This window comes from Aethalodelphis obliquidens, unplaced genomic scaffold (assembly GCF_003676395.1).
Source record: "Aethalodelphis obliquidens isolate GAN/ISIS:26980383/991018 unplaced genomic scaffold, ASM367639v1 scaffold2, whole genome shotgun sequence".
NCBI classification, from domain to species: domain Eukaryota; kingdom Metazoa; phylum Chordata; class Mammalia; order Artiodactyla; family Delphinidae; genus Aethalodelphis; species Aethalodelphis obliquidens.
Window position 1 is genome coordinate 50,249,169 of NW_020837946.1, and position 20,774 is coordinate 50,269,942.

At 37.4% G+C, this 20,774-nt stretch overlaps 1 protein-coding gene across 3 annotated transcripts in view; it reads right to left on the reverse strand.

The window, feature by feature from the left end:
- Positions 1-9,588, reverse strand: part of DNAJC10 (DnaJ heat shock protein family (Hsp40) member C10) — a 60,617-nt gene extending 51,029 nt beyond the window's left edge. For 2 of the 3 annotated variants that reach the window (XM_027126552.1, XM_027126532.1), the window contains exons 1-5: positions 9,405-9,588; positions 8,794-8,844; positions 7,555-7,904; positions 5,547-5,709; positions 3,527-3,577 (exon numbers count right to left, since the gene is read on the reverse strand). In XM_027126552.1, the coding sequence (XP_026982353.1) occupies positions 3,527-3,577; positions 5,547-5,709; positions 7,555-7,758 (418 nt within the window). In that variant the 5' untranslated portion in view covers positions 7,759-7,904; positions 8,794-8,844; positions 9,405-9,588. The remainder of the gene's footprint in view (positions 1-3,526; positions 3,578-5,546; positions 5,710-7,554; positions 7,905-8,793; positions 8,845-9,404) is intronic. The other variant, XM_027126543.1, reaches the window with a different exon arrangement.
- Positions 9,589-20,774: the final 11,186 nt, after the last annotated feature.

Here is a 20,774-nt window from a genome sequence, read left to right on the forward strand (position 1 = left end):
TACAGTGTGTGGAGTAGTCAACGACTATGTGGTATCTTTGTATGGTGACATATCATATCAGACTTACTGTAGTGATCACTTTGAAATGTACAGAAACACCAAGTCACTATGTTGTGTAACAGGAACTAACACAGTGTTGTATGTCATTACACTTCAGAAACAAAACTCACAGAAAAAGAGATCAGGTTTATGGTTACCTGAGGCAGGGGTCGGAGGGAAGGAGAGTTGGATGAAGGTGGTCAAAAGGTACAAACTTCTAGTTACGAGACAAATAAGTACTAGGAATGGAATGTACTACATCATAAATATAATCAACAATGCTGTATATCATATATAAAGCTGTTAGCAAATCCTGAGAGTTCCATTACAAGAAACCATTTTTTTCCTATTTCTTTAATTTTGTATCTGTATAAGATAACGAATATTTACTAAACTTATTTTGATCACCATTTCACGATGGATGTATGTCAAATCATGCTGTACACCTTAAACTTATACAGTACTGTATGTCAGTTATATCTCAATAAAACTGGAAGGGAAAAAAATAATGGCATTTAATTTGACACAAAACCTTATTTAAAGTGGGAAAAAAAAATGTCTCCCATCTTGGTACTTTGTTTTCATAGACTACTAACTTGTTTGCCCAGTTCCCACTATTATTAAAAATATTTTTAATACCGTATTATCAAAGCTCAATGGGATGTTTTTGCATAACCCAGTAACTCAGAATAGAACAAGTATATTTCAAAATGTGATTTTCAGCTTCTAAACTATACAACTATAGCTGATGTCTGTTAATATTTATGTGATTATAGCTAATAGCTTCTGTTAGCCTAGAAAAATGTAAAAAAAGGCAGAAGTGCTTTGAGTTCCTCTTTAATTTCTTGAGCTTGTCTTCAAAAGGAGAATGTATTGTGTGGGTACCACTCAAAATGACTACTGTTAAGTGCAAGATGTTCTTTGCTTTTGCAGATACTATTTAGAACTTGTTTTAATAACTGCGTAATACTTTTCTGTGACATATAAAAAGATAATATGCATCATGTTTAATGGGAAGGATAAGAACTTCAAAGTGAAGTTTATTAGTCACATTTTTTCTTCTGTACTATAGTTGAACACTTCAGAGTTCCACTCCTGATAAAAGTGAACTATGTAATTTGGATTAACTCTTCCACTACAACTTCAGAACTGGACAAAATACAAAAGACTTCTGTTGAAAGCATCAGAGAGTTACCAATGTAGAGAAGAATTACAGGGCCCAGGAATGGGAGGAGGTAGAAATCAGGGGGGCACTGTTTGCCAGGAGGTAGTTGATAGGCAAGAAACTGAGCAGAGCTTTCAATAGATTCATGAGACTAGAGGGACAAAGATGGAGTTCAGGGCACACGTAGAGAAGGGTCCTGTAAATAAAGATGAACTGGAAGGAGACCAGTCCTGTACAAGTACAAAGCTCAGCTTTTGAATAATTTCAGTCTCTGTTTGGATAAAGCTGATCTGAGATTGTTAGTGACCCTAGTCAGAAGAAAATATAACTTCTCTCTGGAGCAGGAGAACATACAAAACTTAAAAATAACTCCATAATTGTTTATATAATTAGTTACACAAAAGACCAGATTAAGTGACCCAAACCAATAGAAACTACTGGTAATGGAAAGAGACCCACAAGCAAGTATGCTAATGTGATATTTACATAGGCACAAGTTGATACAACTATCTATCCTTATTTATCGTCCTCCCTAGGCTTCTTCAGCTAAAACTTAAGGATCAGCTTGTCTTAGCCTAGTAATACACAGGGTAGTATTAGAGTTCAGACTGAATAGTTGCAACTTTGCACCGAACCTATCAATGTCAGTTAATTATTTCTGAAAAACTGTCTCTAAGGTTTTGTGACTGTTAATTAATCCTTAACTACTATTTGGAGTTCCATATGAATTATTAGCAGTTCTTAACCTTTTCTCTATAAGGACAAATTTGAAAAAGTTTGAACCCATGTGCAATACAACCATCAGGAAAGTCTTTCATTCTGGGTGGATTCATGGATTAGTCAGCTTGCAGGTTTTGTTCAGTTTCTCTAATTCGATCTCTAATTCCAAAGTTTTCTGCCCCACAGGACCACAAAATACTTACTGATTGACTAGCAGATGAGAGACAATAACCACAGAAAAACCAACAGGTTCATATAACTACAGTCCAAAAAGTTATGATTCTGCAAGCTTGTGACATGGGTGTCGGTTCTGTCTACCAACAATACAAATGAATCAAATTATCCTCCATTTCCTCTGTAGAGAAGACACACTCATTTTCCTTAGAGCTTGTTCAAGTGTTCACTACAAGACTTTTAACAAAATAATGTACTGAACAGCTACCTTGTAGGCCTGAACTCGCCAACATGATATACAAAGTAAGAATCCGATGCAATTCTTGCTTAGAAGGAACTGTACAGAAACAAGTGACTGCAACACATTGTTTATGATGATAACATGAGAAATTATATAAATCTATTTTGCATCTAGTATGCTATTTTAGTTTTCTAAATTAAATGAGACTGTAACATAGCAAAATAAAATTGAAATATGATTTGAGGTAAAATATACTGGTTTGAAGTAGAAAAGAATATTTTATTACAAGTGTACAAATTTGAAAATGTAAGAATCTTTTAGGTTTTCTACAATGCAATGCAAAGTGCAGAAGTATATTTTTATATCCATTTTCACACAAATCACAGATCAAATTAAATCTGCTTCCAAAAATAACCACATACTTATTCAAAACCCTGAAATATAAAAGTTCTAAAACCAGAAGTATTTCTGCAAGTTTGCAGGAAGCTCACCTGGCATACAAACCTATCCTGAACTGATATGGGGGCTATGTGTTATTTTTACTTCTTTTATTTAGTATACACACTTATGCATTTCACTGCTATTTTTAAAAAAATAGTATACTGCCCCACATTCTGCTAAGAACTTTTTTATCAGTGCTAATATTTTTATTTTGTTCTCATCCAGCTTTTATCCTCTATGCATATATGTGTATACCTTTTGTATGATTTGTATTATACTGCATACACAATTTTGTATTAGGCTTTTTTTTTTTTACATAACTACTCTTAAATATAAACACTTTTTAATAATGTGAAAAAATATAGAAAGAAGAATAAATATTGGTTCATTATTTCAAATGTGTCAATTATATACAAACACACACGTACAGAATGTTAAGGATGTTGCTAGCTCTTCTAAGGTTTCATTTCAACTGCCAAATGAGAGGAATAATTATTGTTGCTAATACACAGAATGTCATAAAAGTTCACTGACATAATGGAAAGAAAAGGTGATGATGACAATAAAAGAAACTACGTGAAAACCTCAACTATGGTTATAGAACATTATTTAAAATACAGTATATACCATATTACCTTGCTAAAATTTTAAAAATTTCTAAATTCTAAATACATTTGTCCTTGAGCATTTTAGTTAGGAGACTGGTCTTGAACTAGCTTTGGAAAATCATATACCCACAAACTTACCGAATTCTCTTCTATCCAACGTTATGATTTCAGGATCATCGTCATAAATACCTATTTTGAGAAGTACATAAAATTATAGTTAAAACTTCATCATAAAAATAAATTACCACATGAAAGATGGTACTTATTTTTGTTTCAATCATCAAAAATCATATTGCTATACTAAATCTCCAAGTGGAAGAATATGCAACACACTAAGAGAAAAGCAGAGTAATAATACCATTGGTGATACATTTAAAGAGTATCAAAAGAAATCAGTTTCCTGATATGGACTGTTATGGGGTGTGTGTGTCTGTGTGTGGCAGGGGGTGGGGATTCCCAATATTCACACAATGTCATCTCCACAGAAAATTTCTGTTATACGTTTTTTAAAAAAAGTTTTTATTTTGAAATAATTATAGACTTGCAGGAAATTGTAAAAACAGTTCAGAGTCCTACTTATCTTTCATCCAGCTTCCCCTAATGGTGACATACTATGTAATTTTAGTACAATATCCAAACCAGGAAATTGGCACTAGTACATTACTGTTAACTAGATTACAGACCTCATTCACTTTCAGACTGCATGTTTTTTTTTAATGTGTTATCGTTTAAAAATATTTTGTATTACTAAAAGTCTTATATAATTAGAATACTTGAAGAGGTAGAAGCAAACTTAAGTAAATATAAATTTTATTTATAATAATAATTAACACCAATGTGAGAAAGTTTCTCATTACTACATAAATTATCTAAATATTAGTGATGGATATATAGCAGGGGTTAGTAAATATTTTAGATTTTGTGGGACATATGGTTTCTGTCACAGCTATTCAACTCTGCCCCTGAAGTGTGAAAAATAATATGTAGATAAATGAACAAAACTGTATAAATAAAACTTTATTTACAAAAGCAGGTGGCAGGCTGGACTTAGTCTGTGAAATATAGATTGCTGACACCTGTTATAGACTATTAAGCTATAGTGATTATACCTGAAAATACTATTTTGAAAAGTCAGTCTTGAGAAACAAATACTCCAGATATAAAGTGCAAATATTTTATTTAGTCTAAGATAAAAGCATACTTCAGTTCTCTGACTGCATTTGAGGCTAATTAAGAGAGACTGTAAACATCATGTGTTACCCTTAAAACAATCAAGAGAGACTACTGGGTACCGGAATGCTCCCTCTTTGCTTGACACCTGTATTTACTTTCCCCCTCCCTCAATCTCTTTAACTTGTTTACTCTCTCTGCTCTTGTCTCGTTTCTCATTCCTGTCAATACCTTCAATCATTATTAATCATTACTAATTAAGAAGAATGGCATTTCTACTGAAGTGACCACTATTAAAGGAAACTTCAGTCTTCCTTGGAAAATATGATGCTCTAAAAATACTGAAAGGCTTCAATATTTAACTTCTAATACAAATATTTTTAAGAATTAAATAACAATCCTTATTTTAAAAGTATTTAGCAAGATTATGACCAAAACACCTTCATATTTATACAGATACCTACATACTACTTGACTTTCCTTTTGAATTCCACTCTCATGTTATATTAAAAAGAAGGTCAACGGGGGGCTTCCCTGGTGGCTCAGTGGTTAAAAATCTGCCTGCCCATGCAGGAGACATGGGTTCGAGCCCTGGTCCGGGAAGATCCTACATGCTGCAGAACAACTAAGCCCGTGCGCCACAACTACTGAGCCAGCGGTGTAGAGCCTGCGAGCCACAACTACTGAGCCTGTGTGCCACAACTACTGAAGCCCGCGCGCCTAGAGCCCGTGCTCCCAACAAGAGAAGCCACCACAATGAAGTTTGCACACCACAACGAAGATTAGCCCCCACTCACCGCAACCAGAGAAAAGCCCACGTGCAGCAACAAAGACCCAACGCAGCCAAAAATAAAATAAATTAAAAAAAAGGTCAAGGGGACACATGTTAACTATGTAATAGTTTATACGTTAGCTAAGTGGTGAAACAAAATTTTCTAAATTTACTCGAATAAACAATAATTTCATAAGGAATATCATATCATCTTACCAAAATCATAACGATAATAATTCCAGCTTTCATACTGGCCTCCTTGATTATCTGCAAGTCCCTTTTCTCCATATTTGTCATACTTTTTCCGCAGATCTTCATCTTTGAGTACTTCATATGCTCTGTTTATTTTCAAAAAATCACTATGTGCATCTGGGTTATTCTATTAAAAAATATTAGATATAATATTTGTTTCAGACACACAATCGATTTAACTTAATCCTGAGATTTCTGTGTGAACAGATACCAAGATAAGGAGGAGTAGTACAATATGAAATGGGTGCTCATGCTTTGAAATAAAAAAGTCAAAAAGTATTTCTAAAGAACTCTAATCTTAAAAAATACGAAAGTAGGGGCTTCCCTGGTGGCGCAGCTGTTGAGAGTCCGCCTGAGGATGCAGGGGACACGGGTTTGTGCCCTGGTCCGGGAAGATTCCACATGCCGCGGAGCGGCTGGGCCCGTGAGCCATGGCCGCTGAGCCTGCGCTCCGCAGCGGGAGAGGCCACAACAGTGAGAGGCCCTCGTAAAAAAAAAAACAAAAAAAACCCAAAAAACACGAAAGTAATAGAAATGAGAATTGATGCTTCAAAAGGTTGATAGAGGTGGTCATCAAATATAAGTCACTACTTCTAAGAGATGCAACAGAAAAAACTGACTAATGAACCCTTGGAAACACTTAATATTGTAAATATTATGTGTTACCCTTAAAACAACCACAAAGAAATTTGTAGGTTATTTTTCTATTTGAGGCAAAACTCAGTACTTTAAGTAAAAAAAAGTTATGTACTCCAATCTATCAGATAATGACATAAGGACTAATATCAGAGTAACAACTCAAAAGTGGATTAATACGTTTCATTTGTTACTGTTTCATAGAATTGTTTTTTGAAGAATGTTTTCATCTAAATAATAGTTCGTTGTAAGTGGTCTACCATCTTTCATGTAGAAACTTAAAAGAAATAATTCTTTTATTCAGAAAGAAAAATTCTTTTATTTCAGAAAGAAAAAATTCTGAAATTTTAAAGAAAAATCTGAAAAAATGAAAACCCTAAACACAATACAATGTCGATCTCAAGAAAAGATTACCAATTAACAAGAGTTTTAGAGAAATACTGATTCTATTGCTCAGCTTTATGTAATCAAAATAAAATAATCCTATTTAAAATTCTATCTAGGGACTTCCCTGGTGGCCTAGTGGTTAGGATTCTAGGCTTTCACTGCAGTGGCCGGGGTTCAATCCCTGGTCAGGGACTGAATCCGTGGTGAGGCCAAAAATAAAACATAAAAAATAAATAAAAATAGTAAAAAAAAAACAAAACAAAAACTGCAGTTACTGAAATTAACAGTAAAAAAAAATTCTATCTAGATATAATTAAATCTTTCTCCTTGATGAGTATCAAATCTCATTAAGAAAAAAATGAATGAGATAAATTATAAAAATACCTTAAGAATGAAAACTAATACAGTTTTGAAGGATTACATCATAGGATACATAATCAAATATTTATGATTGGAATTAACTGGATTTGGCTGCTCCCAAGTTTTAATTTATAATACTTTCTGACTCTGTTCTTAGACTTGCACATGGGAGAAAATAGTTAAAGTTGAAACATACTATTATTAGCTATTACTGCCATTTTTAGCAAGACATACCCTCTAAGTTCTAAGGAAATAATTTTTGTTACTGTTCTAAAATACTTGATTTTAAACTACTTTACTAAGAAATCTACTGCTTTGTGATTAACATCTGTAATATAACTGTTGGAAATTAGTTTTCAAATTAAGAGAGAACTGTATTTTTGATACTGACATTCCTTTACACTATTCTGAACTTAGAACATTTTGCTTCTTCTGTTTTTAGTACAGAAGTTGAATTATGATTTTTGACGTGATTGTTCTTAAGCATTTTGAGCACTTATTTAAAATAATTTTTTAAATAATTTAAATACATACCAAAACTTACTAAAACACATTAATTAGATATGTTTAAAAAGAAATTTTTACCTACCGGGTTTTTATCAGGATGTAGCTTCAATGCCAATTTCTTGAAAGCCTGTCTTATTTCCCTACTGCTTGCAGTTTTGGATACACCAAGTAAACTGTAAAAATCCTGATCTGTACCCACTAAAATGGCCATATACACTATTAGAAAACAGAGCATGACCCTTTTCGAGTCTCTGAGATAGTCATCTTTATTTAACCAGACTCCCATTGTTTTTCTTGTCCAAGTTCTGACTCAAGTGAACATTAAGATAATGCCACTGGTTCCGGTTGATGTAATATGCAAATCTGAGAACTTCTGTCCACATTACTCCAAAGGTGAAACAGGTATCATGAATTTTTCCCCAAAATGTTAATCTAAAGAGAGAAAATCAGGTAGTTGAAATACATTAATAAAAAACCAAACACATCATTAACGCTATTTACTAAATAACATGGCCAGCAATAAAATCTCCAGTAAATGACAAATCAGGCTCTGTTCTTTGGGGGCCCCCTTCACTGCTTCCGTTATCTAGGTAGCCAGATTCGTGAGATCACTCAAGGTAGCAGATAAAGGTAAAAGGTAGCTAGTGAGGTGGCAGCTACCTAGAACTCTTTACAAACAAGTGCAGCAACTTGCTCTATCAGCACCAGACCACAAGGGGGGAGAATGGGGGGAAAGCTATTTCCTTCCATCTTCTACCCAGCTTAAGCTTGCCTCTTTTGATGTGCTTCCTTTTTGGTTATTTCTTCACCCCTTTAAGGCTATTCAGTTTTCATTTCAATCAAATTTCACTTGTAGGAAATACCCTTTGGGGGTACTAGAAAGAAGCAACAGATCCTTCTAAAGGGTCTGTATTTTTCATATAAACCGTCCAAGAATAGCAGTGAATTTATATTGCTGTAACAACTTACATAGTCGGACGTTTCTTCCCCTGAATTTTCTCAGAAGGTGCTTACGTTATACCTAAGTAGTTACTATTTTATAAACTAGAAGACTAATAACTGCAAGTTAACAGTAATTTTACTGCAAAGTTTACATTGGGCATTAATAAAAATAGAAAAGAAACAAAAGGAGAAAAGGAATCAGTTATTTAGACATGCTCACCTGTGTAGGGTAAAAATAAAATCAGATCACATGTAAACTTGTATACTTTATCAATAGTTCCAAACATGTCATAATGCTTCGAAAAATCTAACCTTCCTAGCATCCTCAGTTCCTTTCTTCATTTAATCTTAAGTGCCTATTTAAATTTTTTTTCCTTACCTGTGAATGGTTTTGGTTCATTTCTAATCCTTTTCACGCCACCAGAAAACCCTTTGTAAAACAGAGTGATGGAGATTAATAAACATCCAGACTAAAAAAAAAACGTTTAGAATAGAGAATATATTCTCAAACACCACTTTTAGACAAGCGATGTTTGTTCCCTGCCTAGCGGTGATTCTCAGACAGCGTGGGCGTGCCTGAGGCTGTGCGCCGAGCTGCGGGGACAGGTGGAAGCTGCAGGTAAATGCAACACTAACTCCTCGCTGCCACCACTCCAGGATGGGTTGCGGGGAGAGGGGAAAGATGGAGACACTGGGTGAAAGAGACTGTCAAGTGTTGCTGGTGTGTGAAATCTCAGGTTGGATTAGGGAGAAAGGAACCTGGATAACTGAGGGCAAAGTGAGAAATTGGAGCAAAAAGTGGGGAATTGCTGGGTGGAGGAACGGCGGTGTAGGTAGAAAGGAAGAAGACTGGAAGCGAAAACACAATAAACCAGCCTCAAGAGCGAAAAGGAGGGGAGATTCCGGTGCACAGGCATTTAGCCCCTCCCTTCCCGGAGGGCCCAGGCCGCCGCCAGCTCCAGCAGAGCCCCGTTCCCCGCCCATGCCCACCTCGGTGCTGCGAGGTCGTCTCCTGCAGCTACTTCCCCATCCTCAATCCCTGGCGGCGGACCCCACTAGGCCAAACACAAGCTGTGCGTGCGGTAAGGAAGCACGCACTTCTGGCCGCTAGCCCGCAGAGCCCGAGATGTGGTAGGAGCAGCCAGCCGCACCGACAGCGACGAGCGGCCGGTTCGGCTCGGCTCCTCGCGCGGCCGTCTCCTAGGCGAGGCGGGGCGGGGCCTGGCGCGGGGCATTGTGGGAAAGGCGTGGAGGACGCTGCTTGGGAGGACTCTTCTCAGGATCTGCGGGCGCAGTGGGGTGGGGAGGGCGGTGTAGGTTTAGGTTGACGTGGCCGTTTGCGCGGAATCCGGCTCCGGCTCCGGCTCCGGCTTCAATCCGGAGCCGAAGAACACGCAATACCCACAAAGCCCGCGCCGCCGTTCCATCGCGGCTGGCTCACGCCGCGGACAGGAAGCCGGACGACAAAGTCCGCCCCCTTCTGCTCCCGTTGCTCTGGTGACGGGACCAATTTCCCCCCCTCCCCCGGAGGGCGGGTTTAGGCGTGCAATTTCCCTGTGACCCTGTTCTTCTTAAAGGGAAAGGCACAGCTGTAGAGGATTTTTCCGGTCGTTGGGTGGGTGGGGCAGAAAGGGGAATTTAACTTAAGTGACATTGATAGCAGTGTCGGTCTAGAGGGCTGAAGAGGCAGTAGGAAATTTGGAAGAAATAAAAATATTTATGAGTGTGCGGGTGACAAACCTTTGAGCATTCTACAGTATTGCCTGACTTCCTAGTCATCCAAGCTGGAAACTGGGGAGTTATCCATATTCCTCTCTCCCACATTTACATCTAAATGATGTGGTATAGAAACTGCATTTTTGATCTGCAGAAATGTAACTAGAACAATGGAAGTAGCTGCATTTGCAACCATCAAAAGAGAAAACATCCTGATGAAGAGGATGCTGGCTTATGACATCAACCCTAATATAAGTTGTAATTGGTAACAATTTCATGTGTAGTAAATCAAATGTCAGCTTGTTAAAAAATGATGACCACGTAGGATCCATAGCTAAACTAATATATTGCCCGAAAGAAGAGAAAGTAGTCAGAGCAAAGGCAGAAATATTAGAAGCAGCCTAATGTAATAGTAGCTAATAAGTGCCAGGAACTGGTCTAAGCACACATGTAATTCAGTCCTCCAAGTAATCATATGACAGGGACTATTAATATATCCATTTCACCGTTGAGGAAACCAAGGTAAATATACGATAGAGCTGAGATTCACACCTGAGCAGCCTGGCTCCAGAGACTGTAATGTTAATCATTATGTCACCCTGTGAGCCACGAAAATCTTTAGAGTAAATTAAAGAGCAGAAAAGAAAACTGGAGAATCAAGCAGGGGCCAAGATTACAGTGGGTTTTATGCCATGATGAAGACATAGACTACCTTTTAGGTAATCAAAGCTTAAGGCTTTTAAGTAAGGGACTGAGATTGTATTTTAGATCATTCTGGTAGCTATTGGAGAGTGAATACAAAGGGACCATGACTGGAGAAAGGGAGAGCAGTTAGGAGAATGTTACAGAAAGAGTAAATTTGGCAAGAAAAGGTGATTAGTTGGTTGTGGGAGATAAAAGAGAGAAAGGATCTAGGGTTAACTTCTGGTTTAGGTGGCTGAGTACCACTCACAGAATGAAGATCTGTTTAGGGAGAAGATAAAGGATTCTGATTTGGATATATCTATTTCAAGTTCCCTAGATTATGTCCAAATAAAGATACACAGCAGGGTCATACTGCTCGCTGCATGACAGGCCAATAAATCAAGAGACCAGTTTTGGGGGCAAGGAAGAGCAACTTTATTCAGAAAGGCAGCAGACCAAGAACGTGGCAGACTTGTGTCCCAAAAAACCATCTTGCCTGAGTTAGAATTCAGCCTTCTTTTATACTAAAAGGGGAGGGAGTAAAGTCAAACATTTCCTGGTTCTGGTCAACCTCCAGAGGGGATGTGTTAATTTCTTCCTTGCAGTCATTCACCGGTGGGCCTGGTCAGGATGTTTCCTGTGAGCTCTACAAAGGTATTTTACCTTAATGCTCGTTACCTGGGAGGCAGGGTTCCCAGAGATGGGCATTATGTGTAATTTAAGCTTATAGGCAACATCCCTTTAGTGATTAACTTGTTATAGAATACAATGGTTCTTCCCTATTACATAACCATCAGGGAAATGCAAATCAAAGCCACAATGAGACAACACCTCACACCTGTTAGAATGACTATTGTTATAAAGATAAGAGATAACAAATGCTGGAGTGGATATGGAGAAAAAGGAACCCTTGTGCACTGTTCGTGGGAATCTAGATTGGTATAGCCACTATGGAAACCAGTACCGAGGTTCCTCAAAAAGCTAAAAATAGAACTACCATGCGATCCAGCAATTCTGCTTCTGGGTATTTATCAGAATAAGATGAAAACACTAATTAGAAATGACATATGCATCAATATGTTCACTGCAACATTATTTACAATAGCTAAGATATGGAAAGAGCCTAAATGTCCACTGAAGGATGAATAGATAAGAAAAATATGTATATATAGTGGAATATTATTCAGCCATAAAAAAGAATGAAATATTGCCATTTGAGACAACATGAACAGTCTTTGAGGGCATTATGCTAAGAGTAATAAGTTGGCAGAGAAAGACAAATACTGTATGATCTCACTTATATGTGCATTCTAAAAAAATCCCCAAAACAAAAAACCAAGCTCTGCATAGATACAGAGTACAGATTGGTGGTTGCCTGAGGCTGGGGGTAGGAGGGTTGGTGAAATGCGGGAAGGAGTCAAAAGGTGCAAACCTCCAGTTATAAAATAAATAAATCCTGAAGATGTAATGTACAGCAGGGTGACTATAGTGAATAATACTGTATTGGGTATTTGACTGCTAGAAGAGTAGATCTTAAAAGTTCTTATCACAAGAATAAACTTCTTTAAAATTCTTATTGTGGCAATCATTTCACAATATATAGAAATATCAAATCATTATGTTGTACACCTGAAACTAATATAATGCTGCCAGTGAATTCTACCTTAATTTTAATAAAAAGAATATAAGCTCCACGAAGACAGGAATTTTTGTTTGCTTTAGTTACTGTCAGTTATGCCAGTTCTTCCTGGCATATGGTAGGTACTAAATACATTTTTTTTGGAATAAAACAAGTTAATTTGAAAAGTGATCTGAAAAAGAAGAGCTCATCAAGGAGTCAAAAATGAGATGATTAGATATATTCAAAAACAACTGAACATGAAGGAAGTTAATGAGAATGATTCAGGTAAGATACCGACTAAAACTTGTTAATTGGGTCTGGCAGTTAGGTTATAGCCATCACAGAAAGCACAATTTTAGTGGGTGGTAAGGGTGGAAGCCAGATTGCAGTGGACTGGAGATTGGATGGGAGCTGAGGAAACGGAAATTGTAAGTCAATAGGAATCTACTGAAAGTTTGGATGAAGAGAGAGGCAGGTAAACTTATTGCAATTCAAGGAGGATATGGATTCAAGAGAGGAAATGCTTTAGGCTTGAAAAGACTTAAACAAGTTTAAAAGCTGGTTAGGAGCCAAAAAAGAGAGGGAGGCTGCAGATATAGGAGAGAGTCAAGGGCCCAAGTGAATGGATTGATCATAAACAGTTCATTTATTCATTAACATTGTTTATTGTCCTCTGGGCTAGGTCCTTGGGGTAAAGTGGTGAGCAAAGTTATAACTCTGCCCCAAAGAAGTAGGATAATGGAGGACACATTAATTTTTTATTCAAGCAAGTCTATAATTATGAAGGGAAAATATATAGTGCTGTGAGAGTAAATAACGGAGAACTGACCTTTGGGGAGCAAAGTGGTTGAAAAGGTATTACCAAAATAAATGAAATAAAATAAAAAAGAAATTTAATGTATATGGGCAAGGAATTAGAGAATGTTTTAGGCAAAGGGAAGAGCAAGTGCATGGCCTTTGTACTTGCATAGTCCATGGGTTGATTGAGGATCAAAAAGAACAGAATGCAGTGAGCCTAAAGGAGAGAGAGAGTCAGCAGGACGACCCTGCTAAAGTACACAGGGTTACAAGATCATGCAAAGTCTTAATAGTTCATTTTAGGGATTCTTGTCTCTTTTCCTAAGAGCAATAAAAAGTCACAGCCAGTTTTAGACAGTGGAATATCATCATCATCATTGTTATTGTTATGATTTTACTTTAAAAAATTTGGGAACAATCTCAATGTTACAAAAAATTTCAAAGTTTCTTTGTTTTCCTCAACCATTTGAGAGTAAGTTGCTGACATGTATTCCCATTGTTTCCCAAAACTATGGTGTGTATTTTTTACAGACAAAGACATTCCCCTATATACCCACAACACAATCATCAGAGAATTAACACTGATACATTATTACCATCTAATCTACTATCTAATCCTCATATTCCTTGTAGGCTTTGCAATTTGTCCCAATTATGTCCTTGTGGGATCCAGCGCAGAACGACGTGTTTCATTTAGTTGTCATAACTCCTTAGCTCCTTCAGTTAGAAACAGTTCTTCAGTTTTTCCTTGACTTTCAATATCTTGATACTTGTAAAGAGTACAGGCCAGTTATTGTATAGATGTCTCCCTTTTTTGGTTTGTCTGATGTTTCCTCATGATCAGATTTAGGTTATGCATCTTTGTCGGGAATCTAGTAGAAGTGACATTATGTTGTTTTCATTGCATATTATGATGTGGTCCCAAATCTTGATTTGTCCCATTATTAGTAGTGTTAAATTGGATCGTTTGATTAAAGAGGTTTCTGTGAGGCCTTTCCACTGTAAAGTTACATTTTTTCTCTTTGTAATTAAGAAGTGCTTTGTGGGGAGATACTTCAAAACCCTATGAATATCCTGTCGCTCCTCAAACTTTCAATTTATTTGTTAATTTATGTTATTATGGATTCACGGATTCCTATTTTGTTTAAAGGGTTAAAATCCATTATTATCATTTATTTAGATGCCCAAGTTGTTCTAGATTTGACTATTTGGAATTCTTTCAAGCTGACTTTCATGTTTCTTTGACAATCCCCATCATTTTTTGAATATGTTTCTTTTAGAGCACAGTAAGACATTCTACACTCATCCAGCACTTTTCCTGCCTCAGCCCTGATACCAGCCATTTCTACAAGAAGTCCTGATTCTTTCAGAGAATGGTATTTAGATAGCAAGATCTTGGTGCTAACCATGCTCCATGCTTTGGGGATGCTGTTACTCCCAATTCTTACCAGTGGACAGAGGTTGGGAATACATATATGTATAGATACACACACACACACACATACACACACTTACACACATACACATGTTCACATTTACATATATATAAAACTATGAGGTCCCACCAGTACCTCCAATTCCAATATGATGCCATTTCATTTCATTCATTCTATTTTCCTCCTTTCCCTGAAAATGAGAAACCGGATTCCCATTATCCTTGATACATATGTACTTAATGTTCAATTCCCCCTATGTAACCAATCTCCCATTGCTGATGCTAGCCCCTCCCCTGTGCAGTTGCCCTCTTCATCCCACTTGGTGTCTCACATTTTATATTGGGTCACTCTCCTGAGCAGATGCTCCACCCACTTCATGCAGGTTCCAACCTATGCCAGGCTGCACTCCCACAGGGACACCCAGAAATGGTTGCAATATGCACTCACTTGCTCCCTCATCTCTTTTCCTTCACCCAGTATGGACACTCTCCTCACCTTGGTTGGGCTCTAACTCTTGCCAAACCCACCTAATGGCTCTTGGTCTGAACTATTCAGGATGGGGAAGGGCCAGGATTATTTTTTAATAATCATTTTAGCTATAGTTTGAAGAATTTATAGTAAGAGGGCAATAGTAAATATAGGAAAACTGGCTAGGAGACTATGGCCTAGGTGTTAAGGGATAATGTCTTGAACTAGGGTGCAGTTAGTTCAGATGTAGAAAAATGAACAGATTCAAGAAAAAAGTGGGAGGTAATATACATGGGATTTGGTGATGAATTGGTCATGGCGGGGAAGAGAAAGATATCTGAAGACAGAGCTCTACTTCAGATAATTAATGTCCACTTGCTTCAGAGAAACCGAAGCCTTGCCAGCTTCAGTACAATAAATCAAAACTTGATAAAATAGCTCCATCATATATGCATGAGATATGTTATAACGAGGGGACTGTTTTGTTTCATTTTATTTATTTATTTATTTATTTATTTATTTATGGCTGTGTTGGGTCTTTGTTTCTGTGCGAGGGCTTTCTCTAGTTGTGGCAAGCGGGGGCCACTCTTCATCGCGGTGCGTGGGCCTCTCACTATCGCAGCCTCTGTTGTTGCGGAGCACAGGCTCCAGATGCACAGGCTCAGTAGCTGTGGCTCACAGGCCTAGTTGCTCTGTGGCATGTGGGATCCTCCCAGACCAGGGCTCGAACCCGTGTCCCCTGCATTAGCAGGCAGATTCTCAACCACTGCGCCACCCGGGAAGCCCTTGTTTCATTTTTAGTTCCATCTGGGGAATTGCTATTTATCTTTTACGATCCAGTTCATGTTTCTTCTAAAAATTATTTTTCTGTGAGCCATTCAAGCATGTTTGATCACTCCATCCTTTATTATTCCATTTATCATACCATATTGTAATTACATTTCATTGGTTGGGCTAATGAATTCTTTGAGATCAGGAATCAGATATTATTTACTTTTTTTCTCACTGCCTAGCTAGAACAGTTCTTGGCACTTATTCAATACATGCATTACAATGGAATGAAGAATCAATATTTATTATGTGCAAAGAGGAAAGAATAGCCCTTTGTCTCTAAAGTCATCAATGTCTGTCCTGGAAGGAGAGGCATGAAGAACATACATTCACATGTAGAAAAATAGTAAATGTTGAAAGAGTGATATAAACAATGTATTCCAGAGGGACTCAGTTTTGGGCTCAAGTGTACAGAGTAGAATGAGAGGAAAGTATAGGTGTTTCTAAATTTTAAAAAATTCTTTAATAAATTTGGAATTTTAGAACCAGGTAGAATCTTTGAGGTTGTAAAGTTTACTTCTTAAATTCATAGGGGAGGAAATGGAGGCCCAGGAATGTTGATGAGTGACTTTCCTAAAGACTCAGATGAGTCAAAATACTCATTACTCAAATGTAAATGAATGTAATAGGACTACTACCTGTGTTTTTTGATTTCTTAGCCAGTATGAAATGATAATCATAATCATAATAACTGAAACTTAATATACATTATACGTCCCAGGCACTATATCAAGCACTTTACTTATGTTAACACATTCAATTGTCATAACAACTCTATGAGGTAAGTGCAATCATTATGTCAATTTTACAGATGAGGAAACTGAGGCTAAGAGAGGTTAAGCTACTTGCCCACTGTTGCACAGTTGGTAAGTGGTAGAAGCTGGATTCCAACCTGGGCAGTCCTGATCTGGAGTCCATAATCAGTTAATTAACTGAAGTATTTTTGATAGCTTTTATTTAATAAGGTGTTATTTTCATAGGTTTTTTTTTCATAATAACCTATCACAAGTGCTTGACTTTGGGGGTAAATTGTAATACTCTATTAGATCAGAACTTATTTGTAAAGACAAATTGGTTGATGTCTTAAAATCACCTACAGCACCTACTGATAGAATTGACATTCATTATGTGTGTTAAATTTAGTTGAATTTTCAGTTGCTTATATTTCTATGATAATTATAATTTCACATTTTAATCTCCAATAAACAGGTCTCCTTTTACCTACAACTGACATTTCTTTTATGCTTATTTTATTTTATGCTTATTTCCCTATATCCCAATTTTTTGACACTACAGTTTTTAGTGTTAAAAAAGTTATGTAGTAATTAAATACTTAAACAAAAAAGTCACAATAAAGCATACATAAAATGTATAACACATATAAATATACATATGTATATATACACATATCTGTATATATATTTTGTATACATTGGCTTTTCTTGGCACTAATTCCTAAATAAATAATTGCTAAATTGAATTGAAAGCAAACAAAAAGCAAATATAGGTTGACAGTCCTAATGAAATATTTCTTCTTTCTATTTCACTTGATTAAAAAATGGGGGTAGAATTCCCTGGCAGTCCAGTAGTTAGGAATCAGCACTTTCACTGGAGTGGCTAGGGTTTTCAATCCCTGGTCAAGGAACTAAGATCCCGCAAGCCACGCGGCATGACCAAAAACAAAAAAAAAGAAAAGTAAAAGGGGGACCAGGAGATTGGAATATAAACTGATAAAATGTGCTTGACAGTCTACCACATCCCAAATCTTTAGAGATGATAGAGGTGTTTATTTAAAAATATCCAAATCATTGTTGCAGAACAACAAGTGTCCTCGATGGACCAGAAATTTTGAGGGATCCCTGAAATGTGGAAGACAGGAGGTGTTGAGTTAACAGAAGAAATCACTGAGCAAAGCCCAAAGGAGAAGAATGCTGCAAAATGTGAGAATGGCTCTGGATGTTATTAAGAAGAGAATGACATGGGAATGAAAGGACATGGAGATGTTGGTTGGTTGAAGCACTGAATTTAGGGTAGCTATGCAGGTGAGCCCCTGTATTGGGCATACTCAAGGCCATCCCCAAGTTTTATGATTCACTAGAATGACCCATCTGACTGAGAATGTAATTGCACTCATGGCTAAGATTTACTATAGGAAAAGAATACAAAGCAGAAACAGTAAAGGGGAAAAATGCATGAGCAGAGTCTGGAGGAAACCAGGTAACTTCCAAGAGTCCTCTCCCAGTAGGGTTCACAGGATGCATACTTCCAACAACGAGTTGTGACAACACATGCAAAGGGTTGTGTACAAGGGAAGCTCATTAGAGACTAAGTGGCTAAGGTTTTTATTGGCAACTGGGCAGGTAGGCATCCTCTGCTCAGTAGGCACCAAAATTGTAGACCGACCATCAGAAGGAAAGTAAATGTTCAGCACAAATGACATTGTTTTAGAGTTTAGGTACAGTGAGTCATTTTTATCATTTAAGGAAAGGTTTGTACCAGGAAACTGTTTATCAGCCAAGTTCCCAGACCCCAGACAGACCAGCTTCCCAGCAAGACTTTCCAAGGAGAGCAGTCTCAGGTTTGCTATGTTAACTCTTTTTTGCACAGCCTCTTCTAATCACTCTCTTCCAACCAATCAAGCAGTACACTGTGGAGGCATCTGCTGCCAGACAGGTACAGTGAGGGCATGAGATTTTTCAAGGTGTCAGGGAAAGGTCCTGGTTTGCTAGGAGGGAGGAGAAAAAGACATACTCAGAAAATTAATGAACGTCACATTCCTCTCAGCAGCACATTTTCCCTTCCTTCGTGAACACAAAGGAGATCCTATCGTACATGGGAATAGCATATACATATAGGCTATCAAGAAGAGTTGTAAAAACAAAGATAGCATAACTAAGAATCACCAAAATTTCAAGATCAACTCAACAAAGAAGGCACAAAACTAAGAAAAAAACCCAAAACAAATAAAAATACAACTAACAAAAGAGGGGGGACTTCCCTGGTGGTACAATGGTTAAGAATCCACCTGCCAATGCAGGGGACACAGGTTCAAGCCCTGGTCCAGGAATATCCCACATGCTGCGGAGCAACTAAGCCCGTGCACCACAACTACTGAGCCTGAGCTCTAGAGCCTGCAAGCCACAACAACTGAGCCTGCGTGCCACAACTACTGAAGACCTTGCACCTAGAGCCCATGGTCCACAACAAGAGAAGCCACCCCAGTGAGAAGCCCATGCACCACAACCAAGAGTAGCCTCCGCTCGTTGCAACTAGAGAAAGCCCATGTGCAGCAACAAAGACCCAACGCAGCCATAAATAAATAAATTAATTAATTAATTATTTTTAAAAAGTGAAGTTAATAGTGCACACAAAGTGGGGTATGTGCATCCCAGGAGGAACACAGGTGATCTTTTGGGGGTAGGAGCAGGGAGAAAATTTTTCAACTATTTTTACCAAAAAATAATTATAAAAAATTCAACTTTACTTACGTTACTAGAATGTCAGCTACATGGAATATTGTCTGCTTTGCCTATGATATTCTAGAGGTATCTGTTAAAGAGTAGATTTTAGTATTTGTTGAAGGAATAGATGAATAAATTTAATATGTGAATTAAGAACAGCAATGTTGGGACTTCTCTGGTGGCACAGTGCTTAAGAATCCGCCTGCCAATGCAAGCGACACGGGTTTGAGCCCTGGTCCGGGAAGGTCCCACGTGCCGTGGAGCAACTAAGCCCGTGTGCCACAACTACTGAGCCTGCGGTCTAGAGCCCGTGAGCCACAACTACGGAAGCCCACGTGCCACAACTACTGAAGCCTGTGCACCTAGAGCCTGTGCTCCGCAACAAGAGAAGCCACTGCAATGAGAAGCCCACACACCGCAACAAAAAGTAGCCCCCGCTCGCCGCAACTAGAGAAAGCCCGCGCGCAGCAACGAAGGCCCAACACAGCCAAAAATAAATTAATTAAAAACAAAAAAAGAACAGCAATGTTATAGAATTTGTAAAGAAATATACTGATAAAAGTACAACCCTCATCCTCTTGTCTGCCCTGTCCCCCTCAAAAAAAAATAAAACTTGGAGACCAGGACAGGTTGTTATAACAAAGAAGCAAATTCAATGCAAATGCAAATGAAAAGTATAATGATTAAAATAAAAATCTCAAAGATGGACCGAGTAGAGGGATGTTTACAGAAAATCAGCAAGCTAGAAGATCAAATGAGGAATTCTCTAGGAATGTAGGACACAAAGATGGATCCATTGATTTGAGAAGTTGGGAACTCTTACAGAGATTCCAAGAAGAGATGAGAGAGCAAATGCAATGTAAGAAATTTCAGACATATTTCCTACAGTAGGAGACTCAACTTTTCAGATTAATAGGACACACTGTGCTGAACAGGATGAATGAAAAACATATTTTGTGATAAAACCAGAACCTCAAAGGAAGGAACAAAATGATAAATGCTTCCAAAGAAAAAAGCATATACGATATTCAGATTAAAGGCAAACTAAATATAAGAAGGCATTTTTCCTCAAAGTTCTGAGAGAAATGATTCTGAACTTTATTTTATGATGCTATTATAAATTTTATAATTTATATTTTTCAGTATTTTTTCTTCATTGTGAGTATACAGTAACACAATTATTTTTACTTATAACCTGCAATATCATTAAATTGACTATGGTAGGTTTTTTTGTAGGTTACACTGGATTTTCTTTGAAAAATATGTTGTGTATGAATTAAGACAATTTTATTTCTTCTTTCCAACCAATGCTTTTTATGCCTTTTTCTTGCTTTATTGTAGTGAC